The sequence below is a fragment of the Eubalaena glacialis genome, chromosome 13, assembly GCF_028564815.1.
Source record: "Eubalaena glacialis isolate mEubGla1 chromosome 13, mEubGla1.1.hap2.+ XY, whole genome shotgun sequence".
Classification (NCBI taxonomy): Eukaryota; Metazoa; Chordata; class Mammalia; order Artiodactyla; family Balaenidae; genus Eubalaena; species Eubalaena glacialis.
This window is the reverse complement of record NC_083728.1, coordinates 56,634,048-56,652,671: the sequence shown is the minus strand read 5'-3', so window position 1 is coordinate 56,652,671 and position 18,624 is coordinate 56,634,048. Positions and strand designations below refer to the sequence as shown.

The 18,624-nt window shown below is 57.2% G+C and overlaps 1 protein-coding gene across 1 annotated transcript; it reads left to right on the top strand.

The window, feature by feature from the left end:
- The first annotated feature begins 15,631 nt into the window (after window positions 1-15,631).
- Window positions 15,632-17,095, top strand: LOC133102958 (tryptase-like). Its single transcript, XM_061208115.1, has 5 exons — window positions 15,632-15,676; window positions 15,844-16,031; window positions 16,143-16,408; window positions 16,561-16,724; window positions 16,798-17,095. The coding sequence occupies exons 1-5, from the start codon at window positions 15,632-15,634 to the stop codon at window positions 16,960-16,962; spliced, it is 828 nt and encodes a 275-aa protein (XP_061064098.1). The 3' UTR covers window positions 16,963-17,095.
- The last annotated feature ends 1,529 nt before the right edge of the window (window positions 17,096-18,624 follow it).

Here is an 18,624-nt window from a genome sequence, read left to right as displayed (position 1 = left end):
TTGTCCCACGGGAGGCACAGCTGAGGACGCTGGCAGTGACCCGGAGCAGGCTGCTTCGGGCCTCCATCCCCTCTCCTGCAGCCAAACTTCCTAAGAAGCCTCCTTGTCCCCACTGTGAAATGTAGACCAGCACTGACCACATGAAACCAAACAACATTCACTGCTCCATTTTCTTTCTCGTTCTTCCAACTAAAGACAGAACCCCTTGGTAGAGTTTTAGGAATTTAGAGGTAGACGGGGGCCCTCCTGCATCCTGGGGTCCCCTCGGCCGCCATCCAGGCAGGGAGTGTAGCAGCCTATCTTCCCTCCCGGGGCCTGCTGGCTACGCCCCGGGACTGGGCCTGTTAGGTAACGGACAGGCGGCGTGTACGCGCTGCTGGCAGCCTCTGGTCTCTTCTCCCCTGCCACCTGTAGCAGGTGGCGGAGAAGCCGGCTGCGACCAGCGATCACATAGCATCTCTGGGCACCACTATGGCCACAGGGAGATCATCCAGGGCAATGCACTCTGTGCTGGGAGTGAGGCTGGGACTCCTGCTGCACGAGTCCCATCCGGTCCCCGCCCAGCCTGCCTTCCTGCCTCAGGGTGACCCCGAGGTCTCTGGTCTGCAGGGTGAGAGGTTCCTGGCACTTGGTGGGGTGCTCAGCTGGGGCTCTGGCTATGCCCTGCGTGACATTCTGGAGGCCACGCTTGCATCGGACCTAGTGCCCTGGATCAGGCTGCAAATCCAGAGGTGTCCCTGACCCAGCCCTGCTGGGTCAGCCTGGAGGAGCTGGCATCTTCCTCCTCCCAGAGCCCACTGTTTCGGCCCCACTCTTTTTTTTTTTTAATTTATTAATTTAATTTAATTTATTTTATTTTTGGCTGTGTTGGGTCTTCCTTGCTGCGCGCGGGCTTTCTCTAGTTGTGGCGAGCGGGGGCTACTCTTTGTTGTGGTGTGCGTGCTCCTCATTGTGGTGGCTTCTCTTATTGTGGATCACGGGCTCTAGGCATGTGGGCTTCAGTAGTTGTGGCACATGGGCTCAGTAGTTGTGGCACATGGGCTCAGTAGTTGTGGCTCACGGGCTCTAGAGCGCAGGCTCAGTAGTTGTGGCGCACGGGCTTAGTTGCTCCGTGGCATGTGGGATCTTCCCAGACCAGGGATCGAACCCGTGTCCCCTGCATTGGCAGGCGGATTCTTAACCACTACGTTACCAGGGAAGTCCTTGCCCCCACTCTTGACCTCCTCTTCTGGCCTTTCAGTGTCCAGGGCTCCCCTGACCCCTGGAGGATGCAGTGGGGAAGATGCTGGGGACGGGCAGGGGAGAGGGGTCCCAGGCCTCCACCTGATTAAAGGCCACGAGGAGTGACCAGAGTACAGCCAGAGTCTTTGTGGGGTGGGACTGACTTGGCTTTCCGGGGGAAGGGTGTCCCCAAGCCCTGATGTGCAGAGGGCTGAGCTGGGACCAATGTCCTTCCAGCCTTAGAAGGGAACAGTAAGGATCTCTCTGTCAGCTCCACTTTGGGGCCACAGCCCCCAGCTCTGTCCTCCTGCCCCGGAGTTCACCACGTGATACTGTGGGTGGTTCCAAAGGGAATTTATCCACGTCAGAGGATTAAATCCACCCACCCAGACACCCACCCATCCACCTATCTACCCATCCATCCATCCATCTGTCCACTCACTCCTCTTGTGATGCAGGGTCTGTTCTCTGGATTAACCAGTTGTCACGTGACTGTAACCCTGATGTGACGTGAATGTCTCTTCTCCTCTGGGCAGATGTTTGCTCCCCTGGGTACCATTCAGGTAAGAGACACTGACTCTCCTAGGGTGCTTCTCTGGGTGGGAATGAGTTCTAGATGTCTGGGCAGCTGCCTGTGGGGCTGGAGGTGAACAAAGAATCAAGGAGTTGTCTCAATAGAGGTGACGCTTGGACCCTGGGAGTGGGAGTGGGGGTGGGGTGGGAATAGGATCCAAGGAGTGGGAAGAAGAGGCCAAAGGTGGGTGTGCTTTCTTGGGATGTCCCAGAGCAGGCCCCACGGCTGCCCTGGAGGAGCCGCCAGTACTAGCAGATGTGGTCCTCAGCCTTCACCTCTTCTCACCCCCTTGGCAGGGGTAGGGGCAGCCGGTCCGAGGCACAGGTCACTCCCCTTCCCAGCCTTGCCCACTGTCCAAAGTAATGCTGGCCTGGGCCTCGTGAGGGCTCTGTTTTTGGCCTATGTTTCTGTAATTGTCCAGGAATCCAGCAGACCTAGAAAGATTTTTACATAAGTGAATGAATGAGTGAATTAATGAATGAGTGAGTTTCTAGGTAGGAGTGGGAATGGCCGAGTCCTCCCTCATGGGTGAGCAGGCCCTGTAGAAACACACCGGCAAAAACAGAAGTCCCTGGCACATGTCCGCTGCATTTAAAGGGCAGCTTGGCAAGGCCCAGCCAGACGGCCCAGCAAGGCCCGTGCTCCTGGCACAGCCTAAGCCTGGACGGAGTGATGCCCGCCCGGCTGCTCTGGGAAGGAGCAGCGCCTCACAGCGTAGGCAGCAGGTGGTCCTCCTCCCGCTCAGCCTGGGGCTGAGGCCTCTGCTCTAAGCACCTCCGACCACTCCTCCACCAGCGAGGCTGAAGGGCCACAAGGGCAGGTGCAGGCAGGGGAGTGACTGGCTGAGGGGCCCAGAGATAAGGGAGGCTGCAGTGTCGTGGGCACTTGCCAGAGTCAACAGGGACACAGCTCCTGGGCCAGGCACTCCCGGAACTCCCGTCCCTCCTCCGGTTTGCTCAGCACCTGGACCGGGCAGACACTTAAGGTCATGTAAGGCCTGGGATTCTCCCCTGAATTCCCACCTGGTTCCCTGAAGCCTGATCCCCAGGTAAGGTCCCTCCCTCAGGCAGCTGTGTCCCTGAGCCTAGAGCCGGGGTCGGGGTGGCCAGCGATGGACCAGGCCCTCTTGCCCGGGGAGGGCAGGACGAGGGGACACAACCGGGCTGGGAGCCTCTCCAGCCATAGCCCAGGCCTCAGGAAGTGCTACTCCTGAGGGGTTTGGACATGAGGGGCAGGGGTGAGCACAGGGCCATCACCCTGGGGCTCCCGGCCACAGACTGGAGGCCAGAGTTTCCAGAGGAGGAAGCCCAGAGGGCCCAGGCAGTGACTCATGTTCAGGGGACCCTGTGGTCACTCCTGGTCACTCCTGATGGGAAGTAAGCCCAGACCAGGAGAGATTTACCCCCCTGCTGGGCGGGGGCACAGCCAGCCCTGGGTGGGGCCGGTGGGGCCCACCAGACAGTGCTCTCAGCCTGCGCAGGGCCCAGGGGGTAGGGGTGGGGGACGCGATGCCGGGCTGGGCAGGGAAGGAGTGAAGAGTGCCCTGGGCTCGTCCGGGATCAGCTGATCACCCTGGCTGCGGGCTGCTGGCACGTGGAGAACCAGACCCCCGAGCCCCAAACCCTGTGTCAGATGGCGCCAGGGCACAAGGAGAACCTGCAGTCCCCGCTGGGCCCTCGGCAGACGTCCCTCCAGGTGAGGGGGTCCCTGGAGGGCAGGAGGGCAGGCCTTCTCTTGTGGTCCTTTCTGGGACTGGGGTGCTGTGGTCCCCACGGGCAGGTCCCCGGGCCAAAGCCGTCTCTGAGCCAGGTTCTCCAGCAACCCTGGTCCTTCCAGCGGGGGGACGCGAGCAAAGGTGCCCCAGCCCTGGCAGCAGCACTTCCCAGCCGTGGCCATGGCCGTGGGGAAAGCTCGGGAGGCCGCTCTTGCCGCCCTCCCCAACCTCCGTGCTGGAGCTCAGCATCCTCCACCTTCCTCCGCCTGCAGATGTGGCTGCCTCTGGCGCTCCTCGTGTTTCCCTTCCTGGGAGAAAGGAGTGAGTCCCGAGGCAGGGCGTCCGGCTGCCCTAGAACCCAGGCCCCGGCCCCCTGGACAGTCTGTGGTCCCTCCGTGTTGGGTATTCTCTGGCCGGGAGGCAGGGGCCAGTCACCTGTGTCCCCCTCGCTCTGAGGTCCATCCTGGGCCCTCAAATTTTCCTGGCTTTTTCTGCCCAGCTCTGTCCCCCAAGAGACAGGGGTAGGATTGCATCCAAACCAACCAGGTCTTGAAGCACTGTGACTTGCTCCCTGCGCCCTGTGGGTCTGTGTGAGAATCCTCACAGTCCTGTGCCTTTTATAACTTTCAAAGTCCTTCCCCGAGGCAGCTCATCTGTGCACAGCTCAGGAGCAAACTGAGACCCAGAACAGGGACCAAGACTTTCTAACCCACCACGTGCTCGAGCTTTCCCGGGCCTTCTCTCACCTAAACCTCAGAACAACAGCCAGGGTACCCTGCCTCTCGTCCCAGCAGGGGGACTGAGGCCTCCCCAGTCTCCAACCTGGGAGCCATCCACCACCCACGGGGACCATTTGCATCTAAATTAATTAACATTAAATTAAAAATTTAGTCACACAAGCACATTTCAGGTACCGAGCACGTCCATCACCGTGGAAATTTCCACGGGGTAGCTGTTTGGGGTTCAGAATCTAGACAGAATCTAGAGGTGAAGGTGGGACGGGAGCCAACCCTTGGGCCCCACCCCTGGGCCCTGTTCTCACAGGGGGGCCACCTGGGGGGCTTGCTGGGCTAACCTGTGACCCTCGGGCCATTTCCACCCATCTTTCCACCAGTGATCAGCTTTGTCCCGGAGGTCCACATCGTTGGGGGCATGGTGGCGTCCCCCTGGCAGTGGCCCTGGCAGGTCAGCCTGAGAGAGCAGGGACAGCATGTCTGCGGAGGCAGCCTCGTCAGCCACCGGTGGGTGCTGACCGCCGCCCACTGCTTCTCCAGGTGAGTCCTGCTTCCCACTCGCTGGGAGGCCCCAGGCAGCTAGAGGGGAAGACAGTGCCGGCCCCCGACCACCCCCGGGACTCACTGCCCTTCGCAGCCCCCCGCAGGTGACTCAGATGCCCACAGGCTGGGGTCACTCCAGCATCCGGCTCTCCTTCAGCAATTTGCCTCAGACACTGGCATTTTCTTCAAACTGTGAAAGAAAACATACTTTAATTATTTGACAATACTTGGAAGTAGGCACTTTTTTCCTATTTTTAAAATTGTGGTTCAACACACATAACATAAAATTTACCACCTCAGCCATTTCTAAGTGTCCGGTTCAGTGGTAATAAATACATTCATGTTGTTGGACAACCATCCCCACCATCCTCTCCAGCACTCTTTTCATCTTGTAAAACTGCAACTCTGTCCCATTAAATACTAACTGCCCATCCCCCTCCCCCAGTCCCTGGCGACCACTCTTCCACTTTCTTTTTTAAATTAATTAATTAATTTATTTATTTTTGAAGGCTTTTTTTCTTGGATCTTCTCCCTGAAAGCCTGGTGCAGCTCCTGGAGGAAACTCTCATCAAAGTGCAAGCACGCCCAGGACTGGTGCCCCAGGAGGTTTTAACGCCCAAGCTCCCAGGCTCAGTGTCCAGCAGCCACTTTGCACGTGTTCTCAGGCTCTGCAGCTTCTGCTCAGTGGGAGCATCTCTGTAATCATCTGCCTGTCCAGTTTGGGGACAGAGGTTTGCCCTGTGACCTGGATTCTCCCACGGGACTTCACTTGACCTTCAGTTTGTTCTTCACTTTCTTGTTGTGAGGATGGAAGTCATGACTTCCAAGCTCTTTATGTGTCAGAGCAGAAACCGGAAGTCTATAGATACATATTTTTCTGAGATAACGCTAATATACAACAGAATTCACAGACTGTGAGACTCCAGTTCAATGAAGTGTGACGATTGTAACACCTGTGTGACCACCACCCAAAACAAGACATATCACCTGGAAGATTTCCTCACATCTCCTTCTAGTCAAGACCCTCCTCCACCCTCAGAGGCAGCCGCCGTCATGATTTTTGTCACTGTAGGTTAGTTTTGCTGGTTCTAACGCTGCACATGGAAGGGTCACACGTGCCGTGTGGATGTCCTCTGCTCAGTGGAACGATGCTGAGTTCCACCCAGGTGGTTGTGTGCATATGGAACTGACTCCCTTCTGTGGATGAGAAGAACTACATGGTACTGAAGATACTCTCCTGTTTTGTATAGAAGCTTCATTGTGTCAACACCCACGTTTCACATAAACCCATCGTGAATTAAGTTTTGTGTCTGATGTAAATGGGGCCCCAGTTTCACTTCTCCCCACACGCTTATCTTATCAGCCCAGCACCATTGATCGAAAAGGCCACCCGTTCCCCATTCAATATCAGTGACATCGTGGTCGTGAATCAAGTGGTCCTGCAGTTCTGGGATCTATATCTACTCTGTTCTGTTCCTTTTATCTTTGTGTGCATCCTTCCCTAATGCATGGTCTTGGTTACTACAGCTCTAGAGTATGTCTTGATGTTGGAGAGGATGAGTGAGCCATCTTTGTCTTTTTCCTCTAAATTTTCTTGGCTATCCCAGGTCCTTTCCATTTTCATATTAACTTTAGAATCAGACTGTCAATCTCTGCAAGAGGTAAGGCCGCTGGCATATTGATTTGGATTGCATGAGGCTATAAATCAAAATGGATAGAATTGATATCTTAACAATCCAGAAACATGACACATCTCTCTTTAGGGCTCTTAAAATGTCTCTCAGCGATGTTTTGTACTTTTTGTTGTAGAGGCTTTGCACACCTTTCTTTAAATGTATCATTAGTGGGTTTTGTTTGTTTTAATTCTATAGGAAATAGTTTTGTGTTTTTTATTTTCCAATTACTGGTGGATGATATTTAGAAATACAGTATTTTCTGCATATTGATTTTGTGCCTCACAGCCTTGCTGAATTCACTTATTCTGGTGTTTGCAGAAGATTTTTGTTTTTCTATGTATGTGATCGTGTCACCCACAAGTAAAGTGGGTTTATTTCTGCCTCGAGGTCAGCTCCGTCCGGAGTCCTGCAGTTCCCCGCGTGTCCACCAGAGCGAGCGCCTGGCTTGAAAAGCAGAGGCCCCGTAGCACCTGCCGGGCGGGGCTGGACAGATGCTGGGACGGGAGGTACTCGCCGCCCGGCCACCCCTTACCTGCCCACCGGGTCGCGGTCGCAGAGTGGAGGCCTGACTGCAGCTGCGGCCCTGGCCTGGGACCTCCGAGGAGCAGGCGGCCCTGCGCGTGGGCGTGGGGGTGGACAGCTGGACCTGGAGCTCTGGAGTCTGCAGACTCTCCTACGTGTGACCTTGGCCTCAGTTCCCACGCGGAGAGGATGCTGAGCTGGGCCGGACCACTGCTGCAGTGGTTCTTCCTCCAGGCCCAGCCTGTGGTCTGTGCCCTCCCTGCCGGGGAGGGTCATGGGTCAAGAGTCAGAGGGCGAGAGGGCGGGAGAGCCTGGGATGTGAGTCAGTTAGGGTGGCCAAAGCCCTCACTCAGCTCACCACGCCACCTGCAGTCAGGTACTGGCCGACCAGAGATCCTTCAGGTTGTCCTGGGGGCAGGGTGGGGTTAGGACCAGGATGCCAGGGAGTCAGGGAGTCCCCATCCTCTGCCTCACACGCCTGGGTTCGCCTGGCAGGCCTCCCCAGGCCGTGGGGACACAGCATGTCTGGCCAATTGGGGCTGCCCCCTGGGCCTGGTAGTCCTGGCTGGTGGTCTCTGCAGGACAGCGGGGGAGGCTCTTGGGGAGGGGACAGGCTGTAGGGAAAGGGGGGCAGCAGCCCTGTGCTGTGGAGTCACCCAGACACGAGTCCACACATGGGACCCCAGGCACTGACTCACAGTGTGGATCGCAAGCTGAGCTCTTGGTGACTTACAATAAAGCTGCAGTAACCATGAGAGTGTGGTTATTAATGGAGGGTAATGTACAGATCGATAGAACAGTAGCCCAGAAAAAGACCCACACGTACATCGTCACTTGTTTTCAAGAGAGAGTAAGGGTGGCCTTCTTAACAAATGTTTCTGGAACAACTGTGTCATCTGTGTGGGAAAAGACAAGGGTCTTGATGCTCGACTTGTAATTCATTCAAAATGGATCTTACACTTAAATGTAGACGTTAAAACTGTAAAACACCCAGAAGAAACCATAGCAGAAAATCCTCATGACCTGGAGGAAGGCAGAGGGGACTCAAAAACCACTAAAAGAAACAAAAAATTGATAAATGGGACTTTGCCAAAATTTAAAACGTAAACTTAGAGTGACACTGTTAAGAAAATGAAAGTACAATCCCCTAACTGGAGAAAAATATCTGTAATGCACGTATCTGATAAAGGACTTGTATCCAGATTCAGAAAGAAAGGAGGGAGAGGAGAGAACTCCTACAACCCCCTGAGACAACGCCCAACGTGATTTAAATGGGCAACAGCTTGTGTAGACACTGCCTCAAAGATGAACCACGACCAAGAAACACCTGCTCACTCATCGAGAAAGTGCAGATGGAAGGAGACGCTGCCACACACCCTCTGAAATGCTGGAACGTCACGGGCTCTGCCCACAGTCTCCCCCACCTTCCTCTGAGCCATGCAGTCCAAAGCCTGGGCCGGGCAGGTCCAGGTGGGAGTGCGCTCGGCTGAGAGGGGGTCACGCTGCAGAGAAGAGGCGAGGGTGCTGCTGAGCGAAAGGGCTTGTGCTCGGGAGAGGGTAACAGATGGGAGATGGTGACACGTGGGCACTACCCAAACAAGTTGAGGGATTAGGGACTGGAACCGGGTTTCACCCGCCAGAGGGGATTGCAGTAAACCCCGCAGTGTGGAACTGGGACTGGGGAAAGCTGGTGGTTTCAATATAGATATTGAACTGTAGATGTGAGGTGTGGGAGCCCGTGTGTGCTCACGTGTCAGCCCGTGTGTGCATTCCCTAGCTATATCCCGGGAAACCCCAAGAGCCTCAGCTTCACCCATCACAAGGTTCGGTTTCTAAACACTATTTGCCCCCGAGGGGCTGGGCTCCCTGGAGAAGTGACGGGAGGGGCCTGGAATCCTCTTGTTCTGGGAAACATTCAAAGAGAGCTGAGACCTCCACAAAAAGACTTGAACAGCGCCGTTCACAGCAGCTCCATGTTCATGCCCCCAACAGGAAACAGCCAGAAGTCCCCCCGCAGGTGCGAGATGAACATCCTGAGGTGCAGTCCTGCGACCCAAGTGCAGACAAGGCAGGACAACCCACCGTTCACGAGTGTTTGGAACCACCTCCCTGGGCACCAGGTGCTGCCTGGGTCACCCTGGGACTGAGTGGGACCGTGAGACTAAGGGCTAAGGGGCCACACACGGCATGCACTCTGTTGATGAAGTCAGTTCCCATGGGGTGTAGGGAGTAGTCTCCACACTGCCGTCCAGGCTGGACGTGAGCAGCTGAGGGACGGGATGGGGACCCGAGGGAGCCGACTTCTCACCTGGGTGGGAGGTTCCAAGTCAGCAGGGGTGGAGGCTGGAGTGACCCCTGCACTGATGCATCCGAGGTGGAGACGTGAGTCTGAAGCCAAGTGTAGCTTCACGTAGATGCAGGTGGATGCGTATAAAGATACCACGGCTACGAGGATACACACCAGTCAGTACACACACAGCCTGGCTCTGTCAGCCGTGGGGGCCTGAGGGCAATGACACCCCAAGAGCAACGAGCACACTCTGTGCCTGGATCTGGGTCTCTAAGTCCTCCTGCAGTAAAGGGAACTGGTCTCCTCGGAGAAATGATGCTGGGACCGATTCTGGGACTGAGGCAGGAAATACACCAAATGAGCCTGGAGACTCTGTCCCAGCCCAGAGGGGCCCAGGGAGAGGAGACAATTAAATGTCACGTGGGGCCCGGTTGGGGGCCTGGGACAGACAGAGGACACTAGGGGAAAAGTAAGTAAATGTGAATAAACTATGGACTTTAGTTAATATAATGCATCATATTGGTTCATAATTATAACAAATGACTCATACCAATGGAAGATGTTAACAAGAGAGGAAGGGACTTCCCTGGTTGTCCAGAGGTTAAGACTCCGCGTTCCCAGGGGGCCTGGGTTAGATCCTTTGTCAGGCAACTAGATCCCACATGCATGCCACAACTAAGAGTTCGCATGCCACAACTAAGGAGCCCTTGAGCTTCAACTAAAGAGCCTGCCTGCTGCAACTAAGACCCAGCACAACCAAATAAAACAAAACGAAACAAGAGAGGAGCTTGGATGAGGAGTATATGGGTGCATCTACACTGACTTTGAAATTATTCTATAAATCTAAACTTATTCTAAAAAATTACATTAAAAAAAAAAGAAATACAGAATACAGTTTGAGGCCCAGACTGAGCCCAGTGGAGACAGCTCAGGCCCTGTGACTGCAGTCTCTGTGCCAGCTCGCCCCCCTGCCCAGTGTCCCTGTCCCCCCACCTGTCCCCAGGTCCCGTGGTCTCCATCACAGATCAGTCAGGCACAGCACCAGCTGCCTAGCTGCCCTTCCTAACCGTCCTCTGTCCGGCCAGGACCTGATGACAGAGCTGATTAGGGCCTCTAGGAGGGGCTGGGACTTTCCTGCCCCTCCCTCCTTCCTGCCACAGCTCCCAGCCTGGCTCCTAAGCACACGCTTGTGGGTCCCTCTGAGACACTCTAGGTCAGCCACCCCCTCTTAGGTGGGGGGAAACTGAATCACGGGGGCGGGTGGGGAGCTGCCTGATGATCCACAGGGTGGGGGAGGGGGGCACAGACTTGTCTCCTTCCCACCAGCACCAGGCCCGGAGCCGCGGCTCAAAAGTTCCTGCTCCACGTTTGACCCGGTGACAAATACACATAAGGATGACAGTGACAACACTTCTGTGTACGGGGCCTGCGCTGAGCCCTTGAGGACCGCACACCTGGGAGGGTGGCCTTGGGGGAGGGGACCTGTCCCTATCAGCCAAGCACGGGGTGGGGGAGGGAGGAATCGGAGCCCAGGCTGCCCCTCCTAGGGCCCAGGAGGCCTGGGGTCACCCTGTATGGAGGGCGGGGGCAGGTCTGGAAAAACCCAGGTCCTCTGACTCTGGGACCCCCAGTGCCATCCCTGGGTCCCACTTCAGGGCCCTCACTTGTCCCGGCTCAATTCACTCCAGCACTGGGGACCCCGCTCCCCACCTGCACCCCATCACATATGTGGGGGACAAAAGAATGGCCCCTCCAAGATGTCCTCATCCTAATGCCCAGAACCTGTGATCCTGCCAGTTTACAGGGCTTCGCAGATGTGCTTCTGGTGACGAGATGGGAGGTTACCCTGGGTTACCCGATGGGCCCAATGTCATCATGTGAATCCTTAAAAATCGCAGACTCTTCCCCAGCTGTGGTCAGAGGAGCCAGGAAGAAGGCCGCAGGGTCAGAGAGCTGCACCACGTGGCTTTGAAGATGGCAGAGGAGCCAGGAGCCCAGGAACGCAGTGCCTCCAGAGGCTGCAAAAGTGAGGAAACACATTCTCCCCTGGAGCCGCCAGGAAGAACACAGCCTGCCAACACTTGACTTTAGCCCAGGAGACCCATGTCAGACACGTGACCTCCAGAACCATAGGGTAATAAACGTGTCGGTACATGACAAAGTTTGGTAACTCCTTCCAGAGGCCATGGGAAAGGAACACACCACACTCCCCGCAGGGCTTCCTACCTGCAGGGGCTCAGGCCTGCTGCCTGGAAGAAACGCCACAGGCACCCATGATCCGCTGTGTAATCTGGGTGCGGGGGGGTGGCAGCACAAACTGAAAATGCAGGGCCCCTTGTTAAAAAATTACTACAGATCCCAAAACGGTGACAGCAGAGCAGTGAGTGGGCACGAGGCCTTCTGAGTGTGGGGCTCCAGGTGGTGGCACAGCCCACGGGCCACTGAAGCCATCCTGGCACTGTTGTGTGGTCCCATGGACGTGGTCTCTGTGATGTGGTGCTGTTTCTGTCCCCATTTGAAGGCAAGCAGGCGGAGGCACAGGGAGGGGCATCCTGGCCCAGGCGATGCCCTCCTGGCCTGGGGGGTCTCCTGCAGCCCATAAGCCCGGGGGCCCGGAGTGCAGGGCCCTGAGCACCCAGGTGCTATCCCCTAGGGAGGATGCTGGTTCAGCCTGGCCTCTCCCTGGGGTAGAAGCCCCCCCCAGCCCTGCCGCCCCTTTCCAAGGCCCAGGGTGCCCCCGACGTAGAGAACCCACAAAGCGGGGGCGTTGCTTGCCTCAGATCTTGCTCCAGTTAGGAGCTTCCTCCGGGAGGCCACCATCTGCCCATCCTCGGGGGAAGCAGCTGGACGCCGGGATGCCGGGAGGGGGGCTGGGGCTGGGGATGTGCCACGACCCTCCCCTTCTCCCTCCCCCAGGCTGCATCCTGCTGTGACTTGGTCTCTACTAAGTGACCCTGGGATCTGCCAGGGCAACAGCAGCAGCCTCTTCCAGCCGTAGAACAGCTGCAAGGGCTCACTCAGGATGGGGAACCCGGGGGCCCTCAGCACTCACCTTGCCCGATGGACCCTGGCCCTCCCCGCTCTTTGTCCCAACGTTCCGGGAGCCCATCTGCAGAGACCTTTGTCTCCAGCCCTCAGCACCCCAGGCTCTTTCTCCTGCCCCCCCCCCCAGTGACTGATCCCCCTCCATCTGGCTGGGCGGGGTCCTGGTGGTCAGATCCATCGAGGGCCATCTGCACAGACGCAGATTCTGAGACAGCAGAGCCCTGGGGTCCAAGTTTGGCTGGGGTCTGTGAGGGCACAGGGCCAAGCAGGAGGGCAGGAGGGGGCTGGAGAGGGCCAGGCGCCCCTCCCCCTGCCCTGTGGTCACCCTCGAAGGCCTGCCAGCAGCGGGAGCATCAGCGTGCTTGCCTGGTCACTCCGAGGCCCTCACATTCTCCCACCAAACTGTGCGGCCATGGCCGTCAGTGGGCGCGTTCCGACCTAGACGAGTGGACGCTGCAGGAGACACAGCCCGTGTGGAGGGGGGGCAGGGGGTGGATTTAGAGCCTAGGCCTGGGCTCCTGGTGTGGCAGGAGCTCGCCTTCAAGACTAGACAGGGGGGACTTCCCTGGTGGCGCAGTGGTTAAGAATCTGCCTGCCAATGCAGGGAACACGGGTTCGAGCCCTGGTCCGGGAAGATCCCACATGCCGCGGAACAACTAAGCCCGTGTGCCACAAATACTGAGCCTGCGCTCTAGAGGCTGCGAGCCACAACTACTGAGCCCGTGAGCCACAACTGCTGAGCCCATGTGCCACAACTACTGAAGCCCGCACACCTAGAGCCTGTGCTCCGCAACAAGAGAAGCCAATGCAATGAGAAGCCTGCGCACCGCAACGAAGCGTAGCCCCTGCTCGTCGCAACTAGAGAAAGCCCACGCGCAGCAATGAAGACCCAACGCAGCCAACAATAAATAAATTTATATTAAAAAAAGACTAGACGGGGGCTGAGCACGCAGAGAATGAATTCATGTGCTGGCTTCTGCCTGGGGACCTCAGACACTCAAAAGAGCATCACTCTCACCATTAAAGAAAACAAAAAGTCAGACAAACTGCAAGCTCACAGCTTTTCTTGAAGCCTCAGGAACTGGGGCTGCAGGGCAGGCAACCAACCTGAAATCCAAGGCAAGAGAGAGACAGCACGGGGCTCGCTCTCTGGGAAGTGACAGAGAAGAACCCACGAGCCCAAGAGCTGGCTCTTTGAAAAGAAGCAAAGTGGATTAAACGTCATCCAGACTATACTAGAAAAACAGAGAGAAGACACAAACCCCAACGCCCAGAAGCCAAGAGGGGCGTCATTGCAGACCTGCGACATGTCCAACCGATAATAAACATTGTCAGTAATCCGTACCCAGAAATTTGAATTGAACTAAGTCCTTGAGAGATACAAACTACCACAAAAACACTTAAGAAGAAATAGATACACTCAGTAGTCCTATGTCTATTTTTTAAATTGAATTTCTAGCCCCCCCCCCACCAATTTCCCAAACAAAACTTCAAACCCAGATGATTTCACTGGTAAATCTACCAAACATTTAAGGCAGAAATAACATCAAACCTACATAATTTATTCCAGAAAATAGAAGAGGAAGAAACACTTCCCAAATGATTTGATAAGGTCAGGACTACTCTGTCTACCAAAATTAGACAAAGACGTTAGAGAAAGGAAACTACAGACCAATATCCCTTATCAACTTAGATGCAAGAATTAAACAAAATATTAGCAAATTGAATGCAGAGATATACAAGGGAGATAATACATCATGACCAAGAGGAGTTTTGATAAGAAAACCAAACAGAGACATTATAAGAAAAGAAAACCACAGACCAGCATCTGTCCTATAAAGAGACACCAAAATACTTAATACAATTTTAGAAAATTGAGTTCTTAAGAATATTAAAAAAATGGCAGATCATGGCCAAGTACAATTCATTGCAGGAATATAAGGTTAGTTTAACATGTGAAAATCAATCAAGGTAACTCACCATATTAACAAACTAAAACAGCAAAAGTATTATCACTTCCTTAGATGCAGAGAAAGAATTTTACAAAATTCAACACCCATTTGTGGCGAACAGAAATGCTCAGCAAACTAATCTCAACAGTGCGCTCTAGTTAAAATGCGCGGAACTGGAGAAAGCCTGAAATAGACGTACACAAGGCCAGGTGATTTGTGAGAAAGATGACAAGGTAATTCAGTGGGTAAAGGATGGTTTTTTCAAAAATGTGTTAAAACAGCTAGATACCTCGATGGGAAAATCAGAGCCTGGGTCTGACCTAATATCATACACAATTCAGAGACTCAGAGATGTCCACAGCCAGACAGAGCATTGCTCACACCCGAGACAAACTGCAAATCAACACATTTTCTTGATCCCATTAGAGACCCGAGGTCACAGGGCAAACAGCTGACCCAAAATCTGGAGGGGGCAGGGCTGAGCACTTGGCCACCTGGGACGGATTCTGCTATAGCCAGGGACAGGCGGGCCCCAGAGCCAGGTTGGTGTCTGGGCAGGGTGGGGACAGAGCAAGGCTCCCTTAGGGCACAGGAGGAGCCACTTGGGTGGCGGTGTCGGGGGAAGCAGGGGTCCAGGAGACCGTCAGGTGGGGAGGTGGGCTGGAGGCCCCGGGTGACGAGCAGGCCCAGGGGAGAGTAAGGAAGTGGGGTCGATGGATGGACAGGGACAGTGGTGCTGGGTCTGGTGGGGGAGTGTCCAGGGAAGGCTGGCACTGGCCTCTCCTGTCATCTCCCCTTCACTTCCCTCTGCCTGTCCCTCTGCTGATGGCACTCAGATCACCAGATAACAAGGTTCCACTGATGGCAGAGTTAACTGCTCAGATAACACCCAGAGATGAATGTTGTCCGACTTCACAGAGGAATCGGGTCTGCCATCTGGGGCGGGGGCTGCAGGGCCCCTTCCTGGCCAGCGGGACTCGGGCACTGGGTCTGAGTCATCCACTTCCTCCCCTCTGGATTGGATGACCAGCATCCTTCCCCTGACCCTGTCCTGCTCTGTGAGGATAAAGGGGCAGGGAGAGCGGGCTGGGCAAAAGCAGCTCGACCCGCCAAGGTGAGAACCCCCAGCAGGACCCCAACATCTGGGTGTCACCGTGGAGCAGGGTGGCCAAGACTCAGATCCGGAGCACTGAGACCCCAGACCCCCTGGCCTGGACTGACCCCCTGATCACCGGGGGCCCCGACTCCACCTGCACCCCACACCCTGCAGAACCCGCACCCCGCAGACCCCCCACCCCGCAGAACCCACACCCCACAGACCCCCAGCCAAGCTGCTGCTGCCCCTCCGTGCGCCTTCCAGATGCTCCGTCTGCCGGTGCTGGCGCTGCCCCTACTGGTGAGCCTGGTCCATGCGGCCGCTGGTGAGTCCTGACCCTGGGCCTGTGCTGTCTCTGTCCCCTCACCCCATCCCCCACAAGCCCAGGGATGGGTGGGTGGGTTCAGAGAAGCCCAGGGTGGTGCTGGCACAGGGAAGGGCTGAGCCCGGCGGCCGGGCCGTGTCGTGTCCTGAAGGCACTTCCTGCCCCAGCCCCAGACCAGGCCCTCCAGCGAGCAGGCATCGTAGGGGGACGGGAGGCCCCTGGGAGCAAGTGGCCCTGGCAGGTGAGCCTGAGATTCAGCACCCAGTACTGGAAACACATCTGCGGGGGCTCCCTGATCCACCCCTGGTGGGTGCTGACCGCGGCCCACTGCGTCGGACCGTGAGTCTCCACAGGGCCTGGCGGGTAGGGGTGGGCCTGGGGCTCCACTCACGCTCCTGGGTGTCCCGGAGGTGGCTCAGCCCCTAAGTAGGTGCCCCTCTCTCTCCCCAGGGAAGTCCAAGACCCCACAGTCCTCAGGGTGCAGCTGCGGGAGCAGCACCTCTATTACCAGGACGAGCTGTTGCCCATCAGCAGGGTCATCCCCCACCCCAACTACTACATAGCTAAGAACGGGGCGGACATCGCCCTGCTGGAGCTTGGGGACCCCGTGAACATCTCCAGCCGCGTCCATCCGGTCACCCTGCCCCCTGCCTCGGAGACCTTTCGCCCGGGGACTCGGTGTTGGGTGACAGGCTGGGGCAACTTGAACAGTGGAGGTGAGTGTCAGGGATCTCTGGAGGGGGACTTGGGCACATCACGGCTCCACCACCTGGGGTTTCCTCTGGGGAACAGGGTCCCAACCGGCCGGCACAGGGCGGTGATCTCACACTCTCCTGATGCAGCATCCTTCCTCTCCTCTCACCCCCAGAACCCCTGCCACCGCCATTTCCCCTGAAGCAGGTGAAGGTCCCCATTGTAGAAAACAGCATCTGTGACATGAAATACCACACTGGCCTGTACACAGGGGACAACATCCCGATCGTCCGGGACGACATGCTGTGTGCCGGGAATAGCAAGAGGGACTCTTGCCAGGTGGGTCTCACGTCCCCCTGCAGCCCCTAGACGCTCAGGCCTCACAGCCACCGCTGACCCCTCCCCTCCCCAGGGCGACTCCGGAGGGCCCCTGGTCTGCAAGGTGAATGGCACCTGGCTGCAGGCGGGTGTGGTCAGCTGGGGCGACGGCTGTGCTCAGCCCAACCGGCCAGGCATCTATACCCGCATCACCCACTACTTGGACTGGATCCACCAGTACGTCCCCGAGGAGCCCTGAGCCTGGTCCCCAGGGTTGCCACCTGGGTCAGCAGAGAAGCCAGCCCCCTCCTGTCCCCACATCGCTGCTTCCTGCTGAGGCGGCATCCTTCCCCACCTTCCCTGGCCCCCTGCCCTGAGCACCCCCTGCTGACACCCCTGCCCCAAGCCCAGGGAGCGGGCAGTGGGCACTAATGCTCATTAAAGATCATGGAAAGCAGACGTGGTCGTCGCTGTGTTTCTGGCTGTGGGTGTCGCTGAGGGAGAGGGAAGGGTCCAGGGCCCAGCCAGGCGCAGCCACCCTCTCTGTGGGCCCCCGGCTCCTGAGCAAATGCCTTGCTGTGGGGATGGCCCTCACCCTGCCCCTTGTACCCGGGGCTGACTTCTCTGCACACTGGCTTGTATCTCTTTTTGGTGAGTGGCATCGTGCTTTCGGGACAGATAAAGAAACACGGGCCATTTAGATGATTCTCGGAGCACCAGGTACCCAGCAATGGGTTCAAGAGCCGGAGCATCGTCCCCCTCAGCTAGGTCCCTCCATTTTGCTTTTGCAGCCTGTCCCCTCCCCCAGCGCCAGCCCACCCATCCCAAGACCAACAACCAGGACTACCCAGCCCAGGGGATGGCCCCCGGGGAGGGCTGCCAGGCAAGCCCAGGCATGCGAGACTGAGGATGGAGACTCCCCGACTCCCTGGCGTCCTGGTCGTCACCCACTCTGCCTCTGGGATGACCTGGAGGGCCTCTAGTTGGCCAGGGGCCAGGACTTGACTGCAGGTGGTGTGGTGAACTGGATGAGGGCTGTGCTCCACGTCCTTGTTTCTACACAGAAACTCGTCAACTGTCCCATCCTCCTGCCCTCTAACCCTTGACCTATGACCCCTCTCTAGCAGGGAGATTGCAGGCCAGAGGCTGGGCCTGGGGGAAGAACCACTGCAGCAGCCCTGGGTCCGGCCCAGGTCAGCATATTCTCCCTGTGGGAACTGAGGTCAAGGTCACACGCAGGAGAGTCTGCAGACCCCATCACTCCAGGTCCAGCTGTGCCCTGCCCCCAAGCCCACACCAGGGCCGCCCACTCTGGGAAGCCCTGCAGTTCCCAGAGTCTCCACCAGAGGGAGCCCTGGCACCTCCTGGGAGGGGCTGGGCAGGTGGGGAGTGGGGGAGGGGCTGGGCAGGTGGGGAGTGGGGGAGGGGCTGGGCAGGTGGGGAGTGGGGGAGGGGCTGGGCAGGTGGGGAGTGGGGGAGGGGCTGGCTGCAGCCCTGGGCCCTATGCTGGGAACTCGCTGCCCACCCGGGTCAGAGCAAACAGGCCCCAGCCTCAGCCAGGTAGAGCCCTGGATGGCACCTCCCACCACCTAGACCAGCCCAGAGGCAGCTAAGTGGGTCAGGAGGCCTGCCGTCCCAGTGTCGCTGGGCTCCTGCTTTGCTGCGTGGAGAGAAGGGCTTGGACCCTATCCTGAAGCCAGCTCTGCACTGGACACAGCCCGCCATTGTGTTCACAGCCACGGTCTGTGAACTTGTGGAGGATCACAAGTCCTATCCTGACCCAGCCCCCTTCTGTACCTGCTCTCACGGGGAAGGGGTGAGGGGGGGGGTCTGTGCACTGGGGCTGCGGCCGAGAGGCCAGCAAGGCGTGGGGCAGGTCTAGGGTCAGAGCCTTCAGGTAGGGAGACAGCAGAGAGGGGGG

What these genes read in the sequence shown, in the direction of transcription:
- LOC133102958 (XM_061208115.1), top strand. Translation starts at nt 15,632, where the DNA reads ATGCTCCGTCTGCCGGTGCTGGCGCTGCCCCTACTGGTGAGCCTG. An exon ending in TGCCCCTACTGGTGAGCCTG is followed by an intron (nt 15,677 to 15,843) that starts GTCCATGCGGCC and finishes CGTGTCCTGAAG; the next exon opens with GCACTTCCTGCCCCAGCCCC. An exon ending in GCAAGAGGGACTCTTGCCAG is followed by an intron (nt 16,725 to 16,797) that starts GTGGGTCTCACG and finishes TCCCCTCCCCAG; the next exon opens with GGCGACTCCGGAGGGCCCCT.